The sequence below is a fragment of the Rhinolophus sinicus genome, chromosome 14 (assembly GCF_057876585.1).
Source record: "Rhinolophus sinicus isolate RSI-liver-muscle chromosome 14, RSI-T2T, whole genome shotgun sequence".
NCBI lineage: Eukaryota > Metazoa > Chordata > Mammalia > Chiroptera > Rhinolophidae > Rhinolophus > Rhinolophus sinicus.
The window spans coordinates 160,391,757-160,416,720 of record NC_142514.1 but is presented as its reverse complement, the minus strand read 5'-3'; the positions used below and the strand labels follow the sequence as shown (position 1 = coordinate 160,416,720).

The 24,964-nt window shown below is 36.8% G+C and overlaps 1 protein-coding gene across 1 annotated transcript; it reads left to right on the top strand.

Moving 5' to 3' along the window:
• The first annotated feature begins 10,940 nt into the window (after positions 1-10,940).
• On the top strand, positions 10,941-20,705 carry LIN7C (lin-7 cell polarity scaffold C). The gene is made up of 5 exons (XM_019749173.3): positions 10,941-11,010; positions 14,134-14,252; positions 14,511-14,582; positions 16,389-16,598; positions 17,150-20,705. Exons 1-5 carry the CDS (start codon positions 10,974-10,976, stop codon positions 17,303-17,305), a joined length of 594 nt encoding a protein of 197 aa, XP_019604732.1. The 5' UTR covers positions 10,941-10,973; the 3' UTR covers positions 17,306-20,705.
• The last annotated feature ends 4,259 nt before the right edge of the window (positions 20,706-24,964 follow it).

The window sequence follows — 24,964 nt, the reverse complement described above, 5'->3', positions numbered from 1 at the left end:
TACAATATCCACATTCTGAATACAGGCTTTTGATGCCAAAGCAGTCTTACCCTATCTCCAAAGAAGCTAATGTGACTAGAGGCTTCATGCTTTAACTCAAAGAAAATGCTTATTAATTGCTGAGACCAGAGGCATTACACACCACCTGGGTGGGAAAGATGTTTTGGGAAAGGGTCTTTAAGCCATACCTGGGGGTTGCCCCATATGTGCAGCTCTACTTGTATAGTGTCTTCTTCACATTACTAACAACAATTAAAACACGTAACAATCAGCCCAAGAATTAATGTTTACTAATAACTAGAAAAGTAAAATTTTATCTGATGCTCTGAATGAGGATGTTCAGGTCAAGCTAATTGAGAACTAGCAAGATGAGTCGGAGGCTAAGCTCTGTAGAACTGCTCTTAATGATTTTTACAATTGTTTCCTTAATAATGGAATCTTAACAAGCAGGTCAATGTTAAATTAATAACATGGAAGCATTCTAAAAAGCATATTGAACCATGATTTTAGCCTGTTCATTCAAGGCTTAAAGCCGTACTCTGTTTTCCTTTTTTTTCTTGATAAAATATCTATTGGAAGGAAATATTTCAACAAGGAGATGACGTTTAAGTCATAAAATTAATAAGAAGGAAAAGTGTAGTTTTTACAATAGTTGTGCCAGGGCTATGTAGACACAGAGCTACAATCCTTCTGCAACTCACTGGCCTCATCCACTCTCTCCTCAATGAATGATCACTGAGCATGGGTAATAGGCCAGACAGATACTTTGCTACCTATTGGAGATTCAGAGGAGAACAAACTACCATTCTCACCTCTATAGTGAACCCATATCACTATCTGAGTGGAGTAAACAAACACTTTAATAAACAGAATACAATATTGGTAATTTTATAAAGAGCAGCACTGAGAATGAAACATTTGAAGTGGGATTGAAGAGTGAGTGGAAATTTGCTAGACAGAGAAGAAGAAGAGTATGCTAAAAGGAAAGTGAAAGAAAGAAGAAATGAAGGGGACTACATCAAACTAAAAAGCTCCTTCAGAAGAAATAATCAACGAAACAAAAAGGCAAACAACCAAACGGGAGACCATATTTGCAAACACCTGATAAGGGGTTAATAAGCAAAATATATAAAGAACTCATACAACTCAACAATAAAAAAGCAAACAATCCAATTTAAAAATGGGCAGAGGACCTGAATAGACACTTTTCCAAGAAAGACCGAAAGACATGCAAATGGCCAACAGACATCTGAAAATATGCTCAACACTAGTTATAAGGGAAATGCAAATCAAAACTGCAATGAGATCTGTTAGAATGGCTTCTATCAATAAGACAAAAATAACAAGTGTTGCAGAGGAAGTGGACAAAAGGAAACACTCATACACTGCTGGTGGGACCATAAATTGGTGCAGCCACTGTGGAAAACAGTATGGAGGTTTCTCAAAAAATTAAGAATAGGACTACCAGTAATCCCTCTTCTAGGTATCTACCTGAAATTTTTGAAAACCCTTATTCATAAAGATATACGTACCCCTGTGTTCACGGTAGTAGTATTCACAATAGCCAAGACATGGAAACAATTTGAGTGTCCTTTGATGGATGATTGGCTAAAAAAGATGTGGTACATATATTCAATAGAATACCACTGAGCTATAAAAAATGATGAAATATTGCCATTTGTGACAACATGGATGGATCTTGAGAGTATTATGCTAAATGAAATAAGTCAAGCAGAAAAGGACAACAATGGTATGATTTCACTCATAGGTGGGATATAAAATAAAAAGCAGCAAGCGAACAAACAAAACAGACTCTAAGATACAGACAACAGAATGGTGGTTGCCAGAGGGGAAAGGGGGTCGGGGGAGGACAAAAAGGGTAAAGGGGGGCAAATACATGGTGACGAAATGAGACTAGGCTTCAGGGGGTAAGCACACAATAGAATATACAGATATCATCTTATAAAGTTGTACATCTGAAAATTATATAATGTTATTAACCAATGTTACCCCAATACATTTAATAAACACATTTTTAAAAAGAAAAGAAAAGCATGCCAAGCAGACAGAAGAGCAGGAAAAAGCGGAATATGTGAGGGGCGCGAGCAGTTCTATGGGGCAGGACGATAGGAAAAGAAAGAATAGATGACATTGCTTATTGAATAAGTATCCAAATTTGCCCCACTTCTAGCCACCACTGCCCCATTCTCACCATCCTGCCCCCTCAAAGCCCAGGAAATCCAAATATAGTCATTTCCCACGAGAAATCCAAATGCAAGTATGTTGTGATTTTTGCAAAGGTTACTGCAGATTTGGGGCCACAAGGAAGGCTCTCACAGTATAAAACTAAGCAGTGCATCTCTCTCATACCCCTTGGTCCTCCTCACCACCGCACTGTCCAACCCACATCCACCCGCACCACCTCTCCTGGGCCCAATTATGCAGAATTTCTCTTTTCTTCTGTGAAATTTTGGCGATCTCCAACACTCAGAGTGTAACAACAGATAACACCCAAACAAAGTTGACTCCCTCGACAATTTTCTTACTATCTGCTATAATAATCAAAGCTTCTCCTTGTGATTATATTTCTAAAAAGCCTTCTGAATGCAAGCACTTCAATTTTTAAAATCCTTCAGTGGCTCACTCTAGCCCAAAGAACAAATCCAAGCATTTAGGAGCCCCCAAAACCTACCTCAACCTAAATGTTCACCCCTCTTTTCTTCGACACCCTTCCAGTTGAAGCCCTCCTCATTTCCTATACATGAAATAACTTTTTTCCCTACATGTCTTTGCTCACTAAAGCCCTCTCTCTGACAATACCATTCCCCACTTACCACTTGTGAAAATTCTAGTCTTCCCTGTACAAATGTTTCCGTCTTGCTAAAGCTGGGTTTCTCAACCTCAGTACTATTGACAATTTGTGCAGGATAATTTGTTGAGAGGGGCTGTCCTGTGCATTGTGAGATGTTTAGCAGCATCTCTGGCCCCTACCCACTAGATGCCAGTAGCAATCCTCACCCCACCCCACCATATGTAGTTGTGACAATTAAAAATGTCTCCATACATTGTTGAATGTTCTCTGGGCTTCAAAATCGCCTCTGGTAGAGAACCTCTGCTCTTTAAAGCATTCCGTGGTTACTCCCATGAGAAATCATTTCACCGACAACCCCTGCCACTAAAGCACTAACAAGAGCAGCCAGTTACAGCATTTAACATCACCTCTTTTGTTTCTGTGGTTGGTTATATGTCTGTCTCCTTACACTGGGTTTGTGAGCTTTTTGGAAGCAGGGTATCTTCCTGGTATCTCCAGGACCCTGGTATCTTACAATAGTGGGTCATCAGGACATAGTTGCTGAATTGACTTGATAAGCCCACGGTCTTGGTCTATCTTCTGATTAGCCATTTGATGAGTGCATCATTTGGAAGATTGAGAAGGTAATTATTCTGATGCTGTTTTGCACGGTTCTGTCCATACCTGGCAAATTCCAAGAGGTATTAAGTACAGTGGTTCCTAGAGAGTTTGTTTTATTTTCACTCTTCACATTTTGGAATGGTTTGTAGTTGAGTACGTATTAATTTTCAGACTCAGTTTAGGTTAATATAGTAATGCGATTCATTTCAATAAATAGTTTGAGTCCATTTGCAGACTAATTATTTTAAGTTTAAAAAATAAATATAAAGTAATGGTCCAAACCATAAAACATAGCATTTCACAAGATGCTGGTAGATAGCATTGTGGATGGTTTCATTTGTATAGATTTCATTTGCCCAAATCTTTTGAAAGTTCCTGAGGAATAGAAATATCTGGCACTTCTCTTTCCCATAGCACCTGTTAAGAAAATACTTTTGAGTTAAGTGGTTAAATCTTTCCAATGGAGGAAAATAAGTCTACTAACCTAGAATGCTCCAGGAAGTAACGACCAATGATACAGATCAAAATATTATGTGGGACTTCTGCAAAGGGTGCTTAAAAGATGCTGACTCAACTTGGAAGGGAGATTTTTACCCTTCTGCAATAACTTTTATTTTTTGGCCTGTAATTCACATGTAATAATTGACACTATTGTAGCCATCTTAAATCATGAGAAAACTTGATGGAAGACATGTCCTAGGATGCTGGTGCAAAATGACAGAAGCTCGGATCCTATACTTGCCCCAAATTACCTATCTCTGGATTTCTTTTACTTACTTGTTTTGGACTTTTGTGGTTCTATGAAGCTGTTTTTAATATTAACTGATACATAAATATTTAATTATAATTCAACAATATTTTTGAATGCCTGCTATGTGTTAGGTCAGTAGATCTCAACAAAGAGCACATCACAAAAATCGTCATAGTTTTCAGAAAATGCAAATATTCATTTCATACTTAGGACTTTCTGTATCAAAGTTCAAGTAGTGGGCCTCTGGCATAATATATATATATACACATATATATATCATATATAAGAATATACATATATACATATACATACTCACTACTGTATATGTCAACAAATTGATAATATAGACATGAATATACAGTTATATATGTTATTATATATATGTATTATTTTAATATACTCTTTATTTCTGTAAGGTTTGTAGTAAAGTCCACTTTTTCATTTCTGATTTCAGTAATTTGAATCTTGTCTTGTTTTTCCTTCTCAGTCTAGCTAAAAGGTTTGTCAGTTTTGTTGATCATTTCAAGGAATCAAATTTTGGTTTCATTGATTTTCTCACTTGTTATTTCTATTATTTTTCTCTATATTATTATTATATATATACACACACATGCATATATATTTAATTCTTATAATATTTTTTATTCTGTTTCTGTTCTAATCTTTTTTCCCCTCCTTCTACTTACTTTGGGTTTAGTTTGTTCTTTTATGAGTGTCTTAAGATAAAAGTTCAAGTTATTGATTTGAGGTCTTTTTTCTTTTTTAACATAGACATTTATAACTATAAACCTCTAATCACTGCTTTAGCTGCATCATACATGTATTTTTAAAGCCCTGAAGAGAATTCTGATGTGCACACTTGGTGTAAACATGCTGTACTTCTTTGCCACTGTAAGATTTTTTGTTTGTTTGTTTTGTTTTGTTTTCCATTTCCCAAGATGGTTGTTGACTTTTTGAGTAGATGAAGGTTTTCTTATAAAGCAAAATGCCTTGGTTTGGGTTTGGCTGGGTTTGCAGAAAGACTCTTGTTTGCAGCTCAAATATTTCTTTCACAGTCTAATCTAATAAGGCAAGGGCATGTTTGTTTTACTTGGTCTTCTCTATGAAGTAAAGACTTCCTAGATTATATGAGCCATTCTTAAAGGGACCTTTCAGTTGGAAGTTTCCTTCTCTGCCTGTATTTCTACTAACCATATTTTTGGCAGCCCTGATACAATGTTTATGTCCATTAAGCAGAGGTCAGCTAATAATGAATGCTTCCTATGCTATCACAAGCCATTTCCATTGGCTTGTGTACTTTGTTATTTGCCTTGCTGGTCCATAATTTGGCAGCATTATCACCAGTCCACATGACAAGTGACATCATTGCTATAATGAGAATTCCAAGCAGCACCACTGGATCAAAGCCCATCTGTGTGCCTGCTCCCACACTTGACAAAACAAATTCCAAATTCATTCAGCATGCCGGTGCCATTTAGTCACTGTGACATATCCCAAATTTTGGACTCTGTGCAAATACCAGTCTGTGCCCAAAAAATTAATCATGGAACACATTTTATGACGTTTGACAACAACTTAAAAGGTTCTCATCTCTGGCAGGTGGCTCTGCCAATCTGCAAGTATGTGCATGACAAATTCTGAACAATGTATTGTATGGCTGAAAATATATTGTGCAGGATGCACACCCTGGAGAGAACCAAAGTGAGTCCAAACAATGCTGAAGTCTGTCTCAGGGACACATAGCCAGACTGCTATCTTGTGAAGGTAGGATGATGGCCCCAGGTACACATAAAGCCAAAAAAAAAGAAAAGAAAAAAAAGGCAACAGCTCGTGTGCCAGTAGATGCTGAGAACATTGGCACAATTGCCTGTGTTGGCAGGACCAAGAGTTTGAGATGGCTAATTTAAGCGACAAAATCCTGGCAAACAGATTTATTTAGGGCAAGGGTGCGTCAGAAAGATGCCAGAAAAATACATCAATCTGTGCCTTTACATGTACTGTAGAGTGATGATGAAACAACTGACATTAAAAAAGTAAACCCTTATACTTCAATATAATCTGCAACTTATCCTAACAGAAAGTAGGGTTTCCTTTAGATCTCTGCTACTCCAAGACAGGACTTTGCGTTCTGATCTGAGATCTATGATCAAGAAAGCTTCCCCTCAAAAGGTGTTTTTGACAAGATTTCCCTATGTTGTTGTGTTTAATAGATTAGACCAAGTGTTTTTATATATTGTTTAATTTATTATAAAACACAGGCTAATTCATATTTGACAATATTATTCATGTGAAATAAAGGAAGCCATTCATCTAAAATTTTACTTTTCTAAGAAGTACATTATAGAAGCTCAGTTGGGAATAGAAAGAAGCCTGGGACTTTAACTGTAATGATAGAAGCCTGAATAGATCTCTTTAGTTAAGAGTAATGTTTTACTCCGCAAGATGACATGCTTTAAATGTCAGTTCTATATAGCAGTACATATTTGTGTATGGTTCCATGGCAATAAAATAGTAAAACATTCCACTTGGAGTGTCTTGCTTCCTCGTATTTCTTTCCATTTTTCTAAATTCTCTAGATAGCCTCCTAGCCCCAATTTCTCCCACCCACTCCTTTTTTCTCTTAATTGATAATGTCTCAGTCCATTGCATTTACAATGGGTTAAGAAAGCTTTCATATTTAGCCTACTTAGAACTTTAAATTTTTTTGTACAAAGATTAAATTTGCATAATTTAGTACCAGTGGGATTTATCTAGATTCAGTCTTCTTATTCTAATTTGACTGTTCCTCTTCATCTCCGAGGCAGGAAGTAATATGTGAAGCAACAGATGAAAATGAGTTTTTCCACAGGAAGGACAATTCTAGATTAGGAAGCCTGGTGATTCAATAAATTGACAGGGACATAAAAGCTAAAGCAGCTCTGCCTCATTTGTACTCGCAACGCCTCCTTTGAGACATGAGACTGCAATCAGTCTTTTTTGTAAAGTGAAGGAATTGGACTCTCTAGGTCTCTCCCAACTCCAATATTTGAGGAATTATAAATTAGGGAGGGACATTAGGGGGTCTCTCCTTATACAATAGCTGATTCTTTTTTTTTTTTTTTGTACATTGAATACAAATGGATTGTTAGTGACCTGAATCATATTTTGATTGCATCTTTTGATTTTGCATATTTTGCATCTTTTGATTGCATCTTTTGATTTTGCATATTTTGATTTTGAATCTTCTTTTGTGCCCATGCTTTATTTAATTAATTAGTTAATTAATTGATTAATTAGTTGATTAATTAATTAATATATAATAGTTCCGATTCCACATCATTAGAATGTGGCTTTTCATTCTTTTTATTATCTCTGAAAACTTTTAGAATCTTCCATTTATCCCCAGAACTCTGAAATTTCATGATGATTGTGTATGTTAAGAAATTACCAAGGACAAGGAAAGAATCATTCAAAAGGAGCAAAGTAAACAACCCACAATCCAGTTCATGAGAATAGTTCCTGTTCCTGCCAGGCAGAGTAGACCCACATAATTTGTGGGATCTTGGGTAAAGAATTTAGAAGGGTATGGCCTCAGTAGCAGGACATAATTAGACCTACACAAAAGGCTGAACTAGTTCCACTTACCAAAGCTTAAAATCAAGCCTCAAAAGGACAAAATTATTTCGAAGTATCCTATCTGCATTTCAAAACAAATCTCAAAAATATTTAGAGGACTACAAAAATATCCAGCACTCAAAAAAGTAAATTTCACAATGCCTGGCATCCTATATATATAAAATTACCAGTCACGCAAGAAGCAGGAAATTATGAGTCGTAATGAAGAGAAAAATCAATCAATAGAAACAGTGCCAGAAATAGCACAGATGATAGAATTAGTAGACAAGGACATTAAAATTGTCATTATAATTATGTTCTATATATTTAAGAAGCTAGAGAAAAGATTGAGCATATTAAGTAAGGACATAAAGATGTAAACACACACACACACACACACACACACACACACACACACACACAAGCACACCTAAATCAAACTTCTAGAGAAAAAACTATAATACATATCTGAGAGGAAAAATGAACTAGTTGGGATTAAGAGAATATTAGATATTGAAAAAAGGAAACAGAGAAAAGTTTGAAAAAACAAACTGAATAGAGCATCAGTGAGCTGTGAGGCAATGTTAGGCAGTGGAATATACATGTAAGTGCAGTGCTCAAAGGAAAGGAGCTGGAGGATGGGGAAAACATTTGAAGAAACCAGGGCTTTCTGTGCATTTGTCTACCTTCACATGGTATTGTCAGTGCCCAGCAAAGCGCCGGATAGACATCAGACACTCAGTACACATTTCTTGAACGCATTTGTGGCAGAACAATGGATAGGAGATAAGCATGTGAGTGCTATTGTGGGGCCATGAGGGACAAAGAAGGGAAATGATATGCAGAAAAGGAAGGTTAGTAGAAGTAGCATGTCTTCAGCAAGGACCTGAAGGATGAGTTCCGTTTGAGGGTGTATACAGTTTAAAGAATTGGAGGAGATGAAGCAGGGTATTCCATATAAGGACAACATAAACGAAGACTTGGAAGCAAGAATAAACATGGCTTTGAATATACAGTAGTCCCCCATTATCCATGAGGGATACATCCCAAGACCCCCAGTGGATGCCTGAAATCACAGATAGTACTGAGTCCTATAAATACCATGGTTTTTCCTATACATACATACATACATACCTATGATAAAGTTCAATTTATAACTTCAGCACAGTAAGAGATTAATAACGATAATAATAAAATAGAACAATTATAACAATATATGGCAATACAAGTTAGATGAATGTGGCCTCTGCACCTATTTCTCTCTCAAAATACTTTATTATACTGTAATCACTCTTCTTCTTCTTGTGATGATGTGAGATGATAAAATGCCAAACCTATTTTTTAATCTCTGGAATCCCTTACTTGCAGTAAATAGCTTGGTGTCACTCGTTTCAGGGGATCCCTTGGTGAAGTTTGTATAAACCTGATGCTTTCTGATGCAACACACTACTGTTGATCAGACCACATTGTCTGTTCATGGCTTCCACCCACAAATTTTAACGCCTTTTCCACACTAACTAAGGCACTTATCATACACTGTGGCCATAACTTTTGCAGGTTGAGGTGCAACAGCAAAACTAGCACAAATTTCTTTTTGCTTCTTCACAATTTCACAGGTGGAAGATTTGTTCTTACCACATCTTAGCAACCTCAGAATACTGTTTTTCCCTTTCCTTATTAAATTGAGAAGTTTCACCTTTTCACTTAAAGGGAGTACTTTATGTCTTCCCTTTGGCATATTTGAATTGCCAGCATCTCTACTCTTACGCTTTGGGGCTATTATTAAGTAAAATAAAGATGACAAACACAAACACTGCAATACTGGGAGAATGGATCTGATAACTGAGGTGGCTACTACGTGACTAATGGGCTCGAATGTATACAATGTGGATACATACACTTTGGACAAAGGGATGATTCACGTGCTGGATGGGAAGGAGCCGGACAACGTGCGATTTCATGATGCTAGTCGGAATAGCACACAATTTAAAACTTATGAGTTGTTTCTTTCTGGAATTTTCCATTGAATATTTTTGGACTGTGGTTGAACCAGATAACTGAAACCACGGAAAGCGAAACCACAGATTAGGGAGGACTATTGTACCACCTAGCATGGAGTAGTGGTAGCACTTGAGGGATGATAGAAAAGAGCTTAGATGGATGTGTTAGGGTCAGAGTATGAAAGTCTTTAGAAATTGTAAATGGAGAAACCAATGAAAGTTTCTGAACAGAAACCTTTGATGATGAAATCAGGGTCCAGGGGGTGGGGGGAAAAGCATAGTGGTGACATTCATAGAAGAAAATATCACTACTGACTGGAAAGAGTGGGACTGCCTGTCATGAAATGTTGAAACTTGCGAGTGCTTCTAATATATCAGCACAGAATAGAGCTTGAATAAATGTTTGTGGAATTTAAATACTGGGTAAATTAGTATTTCATTTAAATTAAGGACTAAAATTTTTCTTGGTTCATGAAATTTTCAAAGGTTGCCCTAAAAATCAGTAACGCATGAAGAATATTATTTGCTTCATAATATTTCATTTATATAAGATTCTAGGTCAACTTTTAAAAATGACGTTGTGGTGCACCAAAGTGCCATGTTCTCTGCGTCACGCAGGTATGTTTCATAATTTTTGTGCTTTTCATCCTTACTCTCAAATAAGATTTGTAGGGAAGATTTGCACCTCGGATTTTTTAAAAATGAAAACAATGCTGCCACAGAGAGTTTGTGATATCCGTTTACATACTTAGGTGTCACCAAATCCCAGAATTTAAGAATGGAAACGACCTCGGGAATAGGGCTCTTTGTTGCTCAGATGGGGAAACTGAGGCCGAAAGTGTCTAAGTGAGCATTGAGCCACCAATGGTGAAGGTGGGACAAGAATCCAGATTCTTTAACGTGAGCTGAGGGTTCCAAGCTGGTGGGTTCCAACGTGAATCCCCAAGCAGGGAACAAAAGCCGGGAAAACGGCTCTTTTCAACCTTAGGCGGCCGGGGTAGTCGAGAATCTCAGAACCACTACAGATGCAGCACACCCTCGAGCACCCGGGACCAGTTACCTCCACCCCCAAAGGCAGGGGTAAAGTCCAACCCACGGGTCTCCTTCTCGCGATACTGGCCCGCGCTCGCCCTCTCGGCTCCCGCTAGGCCCCGCCCCTCGCCGCAGCCCCTGTGTCGTCATTTCCTGTGGGTCTGCCGGGGGGGAAAGGGAGAAGATGGCGGCGCTGGGGGAACCTGTGCGGCTGGAGAGGGGTGAGTGCGGCGGCGACCGGGACGGAGGAGGGCGGAGGGGGTGGAGGAGTGCCGTGTCGCAACATGGGAGGAGGAGCGGCCCAGGCTCCGAGACCCGGAGCCGGGCTGTCCCTCGCGCTGGCGCCTGTGACCGTCGACGTCACTGCGCCCGGCCCCAGGGTGGGCGCTTGCAACCTCTGGACTAGTACCCAGATCCCTCCTCTGTTCACATAAACTCTCCCGGGCTCAGCACCGTGGAACACCACCTGTCCGCGTTCGCGCACACACGCAGCACACGCGCACCCTGGGTGGGCACCGCAGACAACGGCTTTCAGAGACCTGTTAACCCGACACAGACATCACACGCCCAGTCCTCACGGACAACATACGGAACACGCACGACCCGTGCTTATGCGATGCACAAACCCAGTGTCCCCACCCTTCACTCAGTTACCGCTCGCATCCCGGACACCGGGCACAGTCGCACAGAACCTTCCCCCCGCCCCTTCTTTACGCACAAACTCCATGGTTACTTTCACCTCAACCTCCCTTTTATTTGTATTAGGGTGTTTGCTGGCTTTAGTGCCCCTCACGGGTACAGAGAAAGTGCTTTAAAAACAATCCTACCTCCTTAAAAAACAAACAAAAAACAATCCTTCCGGTTTTTTCTTGGGAAGATTACATAACTAGGAGGGAATAGTGGTAGGTTGTAAAATATTTTGGAAGTGCAGTGTTATTCCTTCTTTACAATTGCAAACTGTGGCTGGTTCCTTAGTTTTAGAGCAGCAGACTGTCAAGGAAAATAAAACCTGCTGAATAATTAGAAACCGAAAAGTCAGTGAAAATAAAACCTGCTGAATAATTAGAAACCGAAAAGTCAGTGAAAATACGTGGTTACGCGGCTATAAAGGTCCTGTTAACAGATTTTCAACAGTCCACTGTTCCCTCCCCAAATCCTTTATTTCAAACAACTTCAAGCATGCTTTTGACAAACTAGTATTCGAAGTCATGGGATAAGAGTCCAGAAGTGCAAACTAAACATGTTAAGTACTAGTAAATAGTAAACAGAATTTAGGAAGGAGATTGAAGATATCTTGCAGATATTAACATTTGCAGTTACACTCTGAATATTAAGTAACTTCTGCTCTAAGAAAGGAATACACTTCTAGAACTGTGTTTAGAGAAACCTCTTTCCTCATGTATTCACACAAATTGACAAACTTAACATTGTTTATTCCTTATGGTGTTCACTTTTGTAAGCCTTTATAAATGACATAGTTTCCCTCCAGTCCACCAAACCGTTAATTAAAGCATAGTTTTTGACAGGGGATTAGCTACTCTGGGAAGACTTGCTAAGTTAGGCCTAAGACTGTGACATCTTCCTCCTGAGCACAGTGGCACTTTGCTTTTAGATGGGAACAGATCTGTTCGATGTTAACAGCGGTAGGTGTTTTTCTTTGAAAACCAGTTGCAGGACTGTAACATGTTGGCAGTCTTTTGTATTTTTCAGTGCAGTACAAAATGTGAAACTTAACCTCCGGCATTTAGTTTTTTGGTAGTCATGGCTCTGTTTTTTGCTGTTTCAGAGATCTTTTCAGTTCCAGAGTAGAATGCTCAGCATCTGAGTAGGATGGATTACCAGTGGTTGCCACTTAGCAGGATAAGAAAGTCAGATTACATCAACACGGATTCTTATGTAGAATTCTGTTTAATAGACTATTAAATGTTGCCAACAATCCTACGGTATAAAATCATTGCATATGATCAAGATCCCTGAGTGCCCTCTAAATCATCAAAACATGATTCAGTAGAATACATTAAGCATATATTAGGTACAGTGTAAGTTCAGTAGAGAGTATTTTCATTTTTTTAATTGTAACTTTGCAAATTAAAATAATTGATGAACCAACAGTCCCCATTCACCAGCCATTCTAGTGGAGGGATAATCAGAATGGGCAAAGTCTGTTTCCATTGTATATTTAACATCAGTTTAAGCTTGTATTACCTGAAATTAGGAAATCTACTTTTTTCTTTATTACATTTATTCTTAGTTTTCCAGCTACAGACACAAAGAAGTCCACATTCTATGAGTAAAAAGTTGTAGTCCTTCCATATAATATAAAATTTAGAACTCCTTCCACTTAAAAAAAGGCAAGGAATAGTAGAATAATAGCTACTCTAGCCCCCTGGGGTACAAAAACAGTTTAAAAAAAGATAGCCATTAACAGTGTTGTAACATGACTCTGACTCTCATAAAATTTCTTACTTCATAAAATAGTTACCTTCACACTTTCCAATGAGAATTGTCTAACATGCTTAATATATTTGTGTAAATGTGTACCATCCCTTAGTCTTTCTTAGGATTAATTGGTGCCAAATGTAACATAACATTTATGCTTGCTACATGCCAGACCCTTTTCTGTGTATTTTTTGGTTTAGTCATCAAGTAATTCTTACAAGGAAGGTACTGTTATTTCCACTTTACAGTGGAGAAATAGACACAGGGAGGTTAAATAATTTGCCCACGATCACTGCTAGTATTGAGACCAGAGTGATAAAACTCAGTTTTTATTTTTCTATTTTGTAAACCTTTGTATTTGATTGTCTTAATTAAAACACTGTTTTGTTCCTAAGTTGAAAACAGGCCAGTTAATTGTAGTCACTTGTGCCATTGTTTTAAATGTGTCCCTGCCACTAACTGCATCTGTAATTGAGCAGTTTGTATCTACATAGATATCCTTTGGGAAATGAACAGTGGTTTCACTAGCACAGTGTTTTGTACTGTTCAGTGCGTTGATTACTAGAAATTATAGGTAAATTTTATTGACTAAATAGTTAACTTATAATACTGTCAGCTTTTCTGAAGCAGTACAATGTTCCTATGTCTATCACATTTGACCCCCAGTCCTTTCATGTGACAGTATTTTACATTCTTCTCAGATTTTACATTCTTATTTTCATATGTACACACACACACACACGCACGCACACGCACGCTCATACTCTTACAGGTTTTTTCCCTCTATGTTCTACATATTTGTTGTTAGTCTTTGAGGAATGAATTCTTACTGCTACACTGTTACATAGTTATTTAGAGAATCCTCAGAGAAAATTATCTGTCAGTGTGTGTTTGTTTCACTCTAGATATTTGTAGAGCAATTGAATTATTGGAAAAACTACAAAGAAGTGGAGAGGTACCGCCACAGAAACTTCAGGCTTTACAAAGAGTTCTTCAAAGCGAATTCTGCAATGCTGTAAGAGAGGTGAGCAAATGAGATTTAAAATTTACTAAAAGTTTGAGTTAATTAGATAAGATAATAAATACATTGAAATTTGGGTTCAGAATTTTTAAGAAAACAAACTTTAGAAAAACATTAGAACCTGTCCCTCTCATTTTTGGAATTTCTAATGGAAAATGCATAACTTTGCCTAAAATTTTAACACATTCATTAACATCACAGAACTCAAACATGGTATATTCTGAGATTTAAAAATCAGAGTGATAACTTTGGGTTTTCTAGGTGTATGAACATGTCTATGAGACTGTGGACATCAGCAGCAGTCCAGAAGTCAGAGCTAATGCCACTGCAAAGGTAAATTTTTTCATTTACTCAAACTGAGAGAATTCTGTATAAATTAGAGGTTTAAAATATGCAGTTATTAGATTCATAATAGGCTTATTTTGAAAACTAACAAATAGTGTCCTTCAGCCTACACAGCACTTACTGCTCAAGTACTAAGTAATAGGACCATTGTGATTGTCTTTATAAAAGATCATTTATCATGCAGTTTAGATAATACATTAAAAATACACTTGCACACAAATAATAATACACATAATACATACCGTGTTTCCCCGCAAATAAGACTTAGCTGGACCATCAGCTCTAATGCATCTTTTGGAGCAAAAATTAATGTAAGACCTGATCTTATATTATAGTAAAATAAGATTAGGTTTTATATTAATTTTCGCTCCAAAAGACGCATTAGAGCTGATGGTCTGGCTAGGTCTTATTTTCAGGGAAACACGCTAGTTATTCTATACAATGTATTTAATTATACCATTAATGATGTAAATTTTCATCTAAATTTTGATGTATGAATTATTATCCTGATTTTATTGGTGAGGCAGCATCAGACTAGGTTACCTGCCTCAGACTGCACAAACAGTAAGTGGAAGAATCTGGGATACTCACCCGTTTTGTTCTTTGCTTTCTTCTTTACTTTAACTCTGCAAATATAGAGTATTGTCAGTAGTAGGTTATCTCTTCAGAGCTGTAGATGGCAGGTTTAATTTGATTTCTGTACCAGCGCTTTCCTCTAATAATTCCAGCATTGATCTTAGTGTCTATCATATATGATTAGAATAGGTTAATATCAGCAGTAGGTGACTTAGAGTTAGTCATTAGCAGGTCATTTTTCATTGATATTTACTGGCTCCCAAAAGGAAATACTGGATGCTTGTTTGAATACAAACACTTAAAACATGTACGTGTTGTTTGGCAGAGTAAGAAAAAACCATAGAAACGTGACTTTAATTCTGGAGTTATGTGACCTTGACAGCTTAGGGAGTGTCTGATCCTTAGTTCTATTATCTGTAAATGACGTCTCTTTCAGAGCTTAGAACATAGTATTATTCAACAAATTTTGATTTCCTTTCTCTAACCCTTCCCATTTTTGCTCATGCATCCAGATCCATCATGAAAAACGGCACCAGATTACTTAATTAACTTTAAAAGCAAAATGAAACCAAATATCTCAACTTTGTGTTAGAATTAATCTAGATTAGTCTAACTTTGAAAAGTTTAAAGATGTGGCTCTCTTTCATCTTCTGTGGGGTTGTGGTAGTAACTAGGTAGTTAATTAAAGCAACAAAAAACATTCATGTTGACTATATGTAGTTCTCTCTTTCTTGATACTAAGTTATTTCTCGGTGAGTTATTTAGTGTAAAGAACAAGTAGTACAGCAGCCAAGAGCCATGCATATGAGGACACCTGCCTCTTATAGGTTATGTAGGTAGGATGAGTCCCCCACAAAGGCTCTTAAAGGAGCCAGGCTATCCAGCCCCAAAGCTCAAGACTGCTGGCTTGCTGGGAACAGTTCTCTTCTTCAGTGCCAATCAGGGTTCATCCGCCCAGCAAGCCTGCTTGCCAAATGCTGCACAGATGTCCTGGGCACTGGATGGATTGACCTGAACACTTCCTACATAGTCCCAGGGCATGCTTTCTAGTCATGTTCTCTAAAACACCATCCACTTAGCTTACCTTCTCCTCAGAACTGCCAGTGAATTTATGGTGTTCAAGCCTCAAAAGTGTGTACCTCGAAGGATTTCAAAAAGAGACTGAAGAACTAAAGTAAACAAAGGTATTATTTTTACGTATGTAAAATTTTCTTTCAGGCTACTGTTGCTGCATTTGCTGCCAGTGAAGGACATTCTCATCCTAGAGTTGTTGAGCTCCCCAAAACAGAAGAGGGCCTTGGATTCAATATCATGGGAGGCAAAGAACAAAACTCTCCAATTTACATATCTCGAATCATTCCAGGTGGAATTGCTGATAGACATGGAGGCCTCAAGCGAGGGGATCAACTTCTTTCTGTTAATGGAGTGGTAAGGACATTTTATTTCTATTTGTAGTAATGTGCTGTGACCACTTGGGGGTGCATAGGAGTTATAGAAACAGAACATGTAGGGGAAAAAACCAAAAAAGCTTTATAGTTTAAAAATCCCTCGGGGGAATCCTAGGCAGTACTATTTAGTACAGTGATACATTTTAAAGGACTTTAAGTGTGTTTTGCTTCTTTCCAATATAAATTAGCAATGCTTAGTGTGATTTTTTAATGAAGTAGTTACGCTATTTAGTAGTTAAGGCAGTCATTAAATTAGAAGTCTACCTCTCATTTTAGTCTTATAGAATGGCAATTGCTTGATTTATTTCTGGTTTAGTGAAATAATAGGGCATGTAGATTGATATGCTGATTATTTGGGTCTTAGAAACCAGTTCCTGGACTACAAACAGAATATGACTTAGAGGATTTCACACTGATTAAAATGATAAAGCTGTGGTGTTTTATAGGTCTGTAGTATTGAAATGATGTAACATGAAAAGTTTTTTACTCATATGTATTTTAAGATATTAATTATGTATTTTTTCCCCCTAGAGTGTGGAAGGAGAGCATCACGAAAAAGCTGTAGAACTGCTGAAAGCAGCTCAAGGAAAGGTTAAATTAGTGGTACGATATACACCCAAAGTCTTAGAAGAAATGGAGTCACGTTTTGAAAAAATGAGATCGGCCAAACGCAGGCAACAGACTTAATGCAGTTCAAAACTTTACATTCCATTTTGCTTTTAGCTAGAGAAATTTTACTTGTGACCTACTGATGGCCGCAATGCCAATGATTGTAAAAAAAAACAAACAGAAACTTCCCGTGAAATGCTCCTTGCCATTTTATAAATGCCTATTTTAACATCATTTATGGTTCCAGAAATGCATATACTTTTTTCTGACAAGAAAAAGTAAAAGGTGATGAGGGCACTTCTGTCCTGCTCTTTTTACAGACTTTTTTCAAATGCAGATTTTGTCATAAAGTTGTTATAGATTTTTAAAAATGCTTTTTTAATATTAAGATGTACTTTTACATTCTTAATCTTTTTTTAGGGAAAAAAGTTTTCTTCATTTGGCTGCTTATTTAAAAATAACAGTTCTCCCATTCTTTTTTTGCCTACTTTATTTTTTTTAACCTGTAAAATTTCTTTACAGTTTTCCAAGAAACTAAACATAAACAATTTGAGCTACAGCATTTCATTACACTGTCAATGTTAACATCACTGCTGCATTTTCTACTTTGAACACACATATATAATCACTGGCAAATCGTAACTCAGCACAGTGGAAGTTTTTTACTTTTATTTAACATAATGTATAATGAATAGTCATTTATACTGATTTATAAAAGTAAGTTTTTAAACACTGAAACAATCATTGCTAAAACGTGTATTCTTTCATAATATTTGAGCAGCAAGGCAAGAGGATGTAATTTGATTTTTAGCGTTACAGATTACATCTCTTTATATTCAACAGTTACCAAATTACAAATGCAAAAAACAGGTTCAGGTTTCATCTTTTACAATTTTTTTTAATGCTGTTCATTTTTATGTAAATATATTTCTTATATTTTGGTCCTTCCATTCCTAGAGATGAGCCAGTTAGTTTGTGATGGGAAGTAGCAGAAGCAAAAAAGAGAAAGTATTACTTTAACCTCACTAGCCTCAAGAGTTACACTCTCTTACCAGCTCAGTTTAAAGAATTGATTTTAAATAGGAAGGTATAGAAGGATGTATTGAAGATATATAGAAATTATGAGGTGATGTATTCATAAGAATCTGCAGGCTCTTTGTCAGAATGAGTAGGAACTTAACACTAAAATGGTTGAATTTAGAGATGTGATCTTTGTTTATGATTCAAATATGTTGAATTCTGAGAGATACTTTCATTTGTCCACTGAATGTCACTGTTTTACTGAAAGGCAGCTATTAGTGTAAGACTATGACTGAGGTCTTTTCAAAGGCTGAAATTAAGGAATTGAGGTTCATTTTTCAGTCACAACTTATAGGAACATTTGTATGTTTTTTTAATTTTAAGTGACAGATGCTAAAAAGAAGGTAATGGTTAGAAATATGTAAGGAATTTAGACCCTGTGTAACAAAGTGGGCATTTTGTAACATTCCTTCAGGATGACTAGAAATGTATGCCTTTTTCTGCATGTTTGTGAGCACTGTGACTCTTAAAGATTATTCCAGTGTTCAGTGATTTTTAGACTAAAAGTCAATCAGCATTGTTATTTATCATTTAGGTATTGAACACTGGATTGCATGGTTGAATGTGTCTTTAGTCCACTATAAAATGTGCTTGTTATTGATAGGATCATGTTGTGAAATTGTATATTTTCAAAATTCACTGTTTTTTAAAACGTCGAGACCAAAGTAGTGTAGAAGAATTACGGACTTAATTTAATTGTAAAATTATTAGAGGTATTTGTTGTAGAGCTTTATATATTAAAGAGGTATTGGTGCATATAAAAACAGTAATATTGTTATGCTCGTATTCTTGCATTACAGGGTAAGGAAACCCTGAAGAAATCTTATTTTAGTATAGCTACAGCTGCAGTAGCTTTTAAGGGTGTGTCAACATTTCATTATAAATTATAGCTTCCTGGTTCTGTATCTCAGCTGTTTCAGAACTTGCAGCCAAATTAAATCTTTTTTGGTGTTGAAACTTAGTAAGTTGAGTAAGCTGTTTTTTTTTTTTTTTCTACAGTAATCCACAATCTGTTCTTTGTGTGGGTTGGCACTTATTTATAATTCTTAAAATAAAGATAGCTTAAAGGAGCCAAATACAGTAGTTTTGCTTGCTACTGTTGAGCATGAGTAGCAGTAGTTTGTTTTCATTAATGCAGTTTTCAATGTACCCCAGAATTTTAAACCCTGACCATAGAAAAATTCAGTCGTTCAGTGGCAAAGATGTACAGTAGTGGTTTACTATAGTGAGGAAATGAAGGGATTTTTCATCTTATAAATAAATGTATGATTCATGAACATAAGTAGGAACATAGTAAGTGTATCATAGGTATTTGATTTGTAAATTATAAATATAACTATCCCCCCTCTTGCCAATTTCCATTTATTTTCTTGGTATTTCAAAATGAGTTGACTCAGTGATTCTGAACCTTAGCTGCATATTAGAACACCCTGCAGAACTTTAAAAAAATATTGATTCCTGAGTCCTATCCCACACCAACTAAATCAGAATTTCTGAGGGTAGGGCCTGATCCTTTTTTTTCCCCAGAGCTTTCTGGGTGGTTCTGAAGGACTTGTAGGATTGAGAACCACTAATTTTCCTCTTTATAAAATGCTCTAATTACACTGGACTATATTTGGAAGTATCAGAATAGAATAATTCAATTTACAGCTACTGTTAAGTAGCAGCAAATATAATGATTGGTTATATTTCTTTAGGAATAAAGGTACTTGGGGGGTGGCTGGTTAGCTCAGTTGGTTAGAGCACGGTGCTAATAATACCAAGGTTGCTGGTTCAATCCCCGCATGGGCTACTGTGAGCTGTGCCCGCCCTAAAAAAAAAAAAAAAAAAAGGGTACTTGGTGTTCCTTATTTGGGAAGTAATCAGTCTCCCTTTTTTCTTTTTTTAAAAATAAAATCTGCCAGTAGGTTAAACGTGAACTTTTAATGTTTGTATCTCTTTGTCCGCTTTGCCTTTTTAAAATTTACAAAGATAAATGATTATTATTTGAGGAAGCATGTGTAAAAACTGCAGATGAGAAATAATGTCATTGATAATTATATGCTGTCTTAACTTGGCCACTTATTAGCATAATAATTATAGTGGCCTGGTTCTTTGGGGGTTGGTAATTCAGATGTGTTGTTTAAAAATCATCGTCTTTTAAATTTTTGAGAGTTATTTTGTTCAAGTACTTAAGTAGTTTGGCTCAAGTACTTTGTTTACAATTTAAATGGATATTATAGGATTTAATAGATAAAAGAAATGGCTATGGCTTATCTGAAAAGAATGTCAGCATGATTTGGTGTGGACTTAAAAGAATAACGTGAATATTTTATAATGTGGAATGATTGTTGAAATATCAAGGACTCTAGTAATTGTATTTCCTGAATAAATGTATGTTTATGAATTTTCTAACTTATATTTTGTTGTCTCCTCTGCTAACAATCTGGTTTTATATTTTTCTTGTCCAAAATTTCACTAACAGTGTTCTTTCAATCATCGCAGTTCTGTAATGGTTAAATAATGGAAAAAAAACAAATTGCCTGCTCACTAATTTTCAAGAACTTCCAAACTGATTTGTTTCTGGACATAGTTTTTTAAAATACTAGCAGATAGTATGCTTTTGTTTTAATTCTTTTTCGAGGTAAAGAAATAGAATACCCAAAATGGATTTAACACTTTTTCAATGGGTGACTTCATTTACCAACTTAATTCTGATTCTAAGGCTTATTTAAAATAAATTTGTATTACTTCTTGTTCTTTGGATTTGGAAAAAAAGATATAACTGCACAACAGATGTATTTCTGGAAGCTATGTATAAAATAACTTTAAGGTAAAAGCAAAATCTATGGTGATTACTGGAATGAAAGTTTAAATTCCTATATTTTGCTTTGTTTTTCATAAAATATAACTACAGAAAAAAGTTCTCTTGTGTTATTTTAAGAAAGGCAGTATGGTATGTGTTGGAGAGCACAGAATCTGGAACCTGACTACGCTGGTTTAAATCTGGGTTCACCATTATTGAGTACCTTACACAAGTTAATTTCCCTGTACCTTAATTCCCTCGTCATGTGCAATGAAAATGTAAGTGTTCTGTCATCTGTAAAGCCTTTAGAAAGGTGCCTGGCCATAGTAAGTGCTGTTGTGTTTGCTATTATTTTCATGTATAATAGCATCAGGATTTTATTCACTAAAGGAAGAAAGACATTGTGGCCAGTAATTAAAAACTATCAAGTTCTTATTTTTGATACCTAGGAAACAGATAACTTTTAATTTGTGCTTGAAAACTTTAAAAGGAGTAAGGTTCATAGTAATGTTCAGATTTCTGTGCAGTATGATCACAAACTTATGGAATTCTAAAATGAGTGGGGTTTTGAGGGTGAAGGGTTGAAGCTACATGTAGAATAAAAATCATAAGAATATAAGTCTTAGGAAAATAATTCATAGGGAGGAAATGACCTAGCTGTAGAGACAATGGATTGTTGGAATAGATGGCAGGCAATACAAGGCGTAATTCACCATTCTGAATTTTTTAGAAGTATAAAAATGTACCAGACAACCGAGGATAAACAAAGCATTTGTTGTTAGCCCTCAGTTTCTTCAAAATTTCAGTAAACCAGAATACCCATCCTTTAAATCTTCCCATTCTGATTTTGTTGTATTTACTATCATTGATTATCTTGGTTATAATATAATGAAATGATGACCAAAGTTTTTGTTCGTTTATATGTATGCTGGCAGAGAGCCACCTGTTGAAATCTTTAAGACTTTATATACAGAGCCTAAGGTAAATTCCTACAGAGCCCATTTGTCAATTTTATTCCTTTGATTTTAAAACTTTTTCTAAAAAGTGCTTCATGTCAACCAGGTACGTGTAAGCTCTCCTAACCTTCATCAACTACTAAGGTATGTTTTGGCCACAGTCAAGATTTGGTCCTTTAAAAACGTTTTCTTTAGGAGAAGAGGTATGGAAGAATTTTAATTTGTTATAATCTCCAGAATTGCTTTAACCAATTGGATATAAAGGAAAAAATGTGTAACCGTTGGCTACAGATAAACTCCCCTTATATGGCAATTACTAAAAGTAATTTATTTGATCAGCGAGGAACAAAAACCCAAACCTTTAGTTTTGTTTTTTATTTGGCAAAGAAATGCAATCTGAAAGCATGAAAGAGCCAAGGGAAAGTTATTTGAGTCCAGAGTTTAGATACTGTCTAGTTTTTGACTTTTGTATTTTAGGTGTTATGGGTTGGATCACCCCCAACACACACACCCAAGAAAAAGATATATTGGAGTCCTAACCCTTCAGAATGTCTTTACAGAGATAATCCAGTTAAAGTGAGATCATTAGGGTGGGCTCGAATTCAATATGGCTGGTGTCCTTATAAAAAAAAGAAAAGAAAAATTTGGACACATAGACACACCCAGGGAGAAAACCATAGAAAGATAAAAGCAGATGAGACAACGTGGATGAACGTAGAGGGTATTATGTGGAGTGAAATAAGACTGAGAAAGACAAATACCATATGATGTCACTTAAACGTGGAGTCTAAAGAAAAGAATACATGAATAAACAAAACAGGCTCATAGATACAGAATAAACATGGTTACTAGATGGGAGGGTGGGTGAGAAAGGTGAAGGAATTAAGTACAAATTGGTAGTTATAAAATAGTCACGGGGATATAAATTGCAGTATGGGAGAACAGTCATATTGTAAAAACTGTATAGTGTCAAGTGGGTACTAGACTTACGGGGTGGGGGGGAGTCAAATTATGTAAATGTCTACCCAATACGTTGTACACCTGAAACTAACAAAATAATATTGAATGTCAACTATCTAAAAACAGTCACAGGGACAAAGTACAGCATAGGGAATATAGTCAATAATATTACAATAACTGTACAGTGTTAGATGGGTGACAGATTTATGGGGGTGATCACTTTGTGAGGGGTGTAAATGTCTAATCACTATGTTGTGCTGTATAGCTGAAACTAATAAAAAAGATGAAGGCAGAAGTTGGGGTGGTGCTTCTACAAGCCTAGGAATGCCAAAGAGTGCCAGCAAAGTACCAGAAGCAAGGAGAGCTGTGTGAACAGATTCTCCCTCAGTGCTCAAGGAACCAACCCTGAGGACACGTGAGCTAAAACTTAGAGCCTCCAGAACTGGGAAACAATCAGTGTCTCCTATTTAAGCCACCCAGTTTGTAGTACTTTGTTATGGCAGCCCTGGAAAACTAATACCTAAGAGAATAGGTATTCTGGTGGCATTATCAACGATGGATACTGAAACAAAATTAAATGTGGCTTCTCCCATGTGTGATAAGGTTTCAGTGGAAGTGGTTTGGGTTAAGGAAAGATAAGATTCCTGGCCTTTGGGGGGTGAGGGGAATGCTGAGTTTTTTTTCTGCGGTGGAAATGTTTCCTTAGACACCTGTGCAGCTGTGTAATTGAGATCATGCTTCCAAGCGGCCTCCTCAGTTCATCAGCGTCTCAGAACTTAGCTTTTTTCCCTCATTCTAGGCTGCCAGTGACTGCATGGCTGCATCTTTCTCAACTCAAGGACTTTCCAGGAGTTGGCAGTGGCAGGAGATTCAGCACTGAGGAGAGATTTCTGCAGCAGCCCTCGCTCCAATTGGAATGTGATAAGAATTTGTCATTGCCTAGGGTACGTCACCCTGCGAAGGTTTGTACTGCCTCCTCACGGTCCATGTGCCTGATGGAAAGCATTAATTCAACCAGAACCGATTGTGTTGCTCCATCCTTAAGACTCTCCATTGTACTTGGATAAAATCCAAATATCTTGCCATGATTTGAGAGGTGCTGCATAACCCATTCCCTACTTTCACTCAAGCCTCATCTCATCTCACTGCCCCACTTGCTCTTCTCCACACCAAATTCCCCTTGCTGGAAGGCTGCTCCCATTCAGGTGTAAACTGAAGTCACCATTTCTGTTAAGCTGCCTGTCCTCTCCATCTAAACGTAAGTTCCTCATCCTCTGTTAGGTGGCAACACCTTGTTTATATTACATGCTGAATTATGCCTTCCCCATTAGAAGTTAAGTTCCATGACAGCAAGAAGGATCACAAATGTGTCCTTCACATCTGTTCCTCCATCACCTCGCACAATGCCTACAACCTAGTGTGGTGATTTGTTGTGCACTGTTGAATTGGTTTACTTCCCATAATTCCACAGGTAGATCAAGAACGTGCATTGGAACCATACAAAAACAAAACGATGCACACCTAAGTTAGACACATAATTTGTCAGCTGATCTTGTTAAAATAACTGTCTAAGAAAGGACCAAGATACTAAAGGGGTAATACCTTTGGTCAATCTTTTATCACCTCACTTAAAATGATGAGTTCCAGAAGATGTGGAGAAAAGGGAACCCTTGTGTACTGTTGATGGGATTGCAAATTGGTGCAGCCACTATGGAAAACACTATGGAAGTTCCTCAAAAAATTAAGAATAGAACCTTGTGACCCAGCAGTTCCACTCCTGTGTGTTTATACAAAGAAATCCAAAACACTACTTCAAAAAGATACATGCACCCCTATGTTCATTGTGACATTATTTACAATAGCCAAGATAAGGAAACAACTGAAATGCCCATCAATAGACATTTGGATAAAGAAATAGTGGTACATATATACAATAGAGTATTACTCTGCCATAAA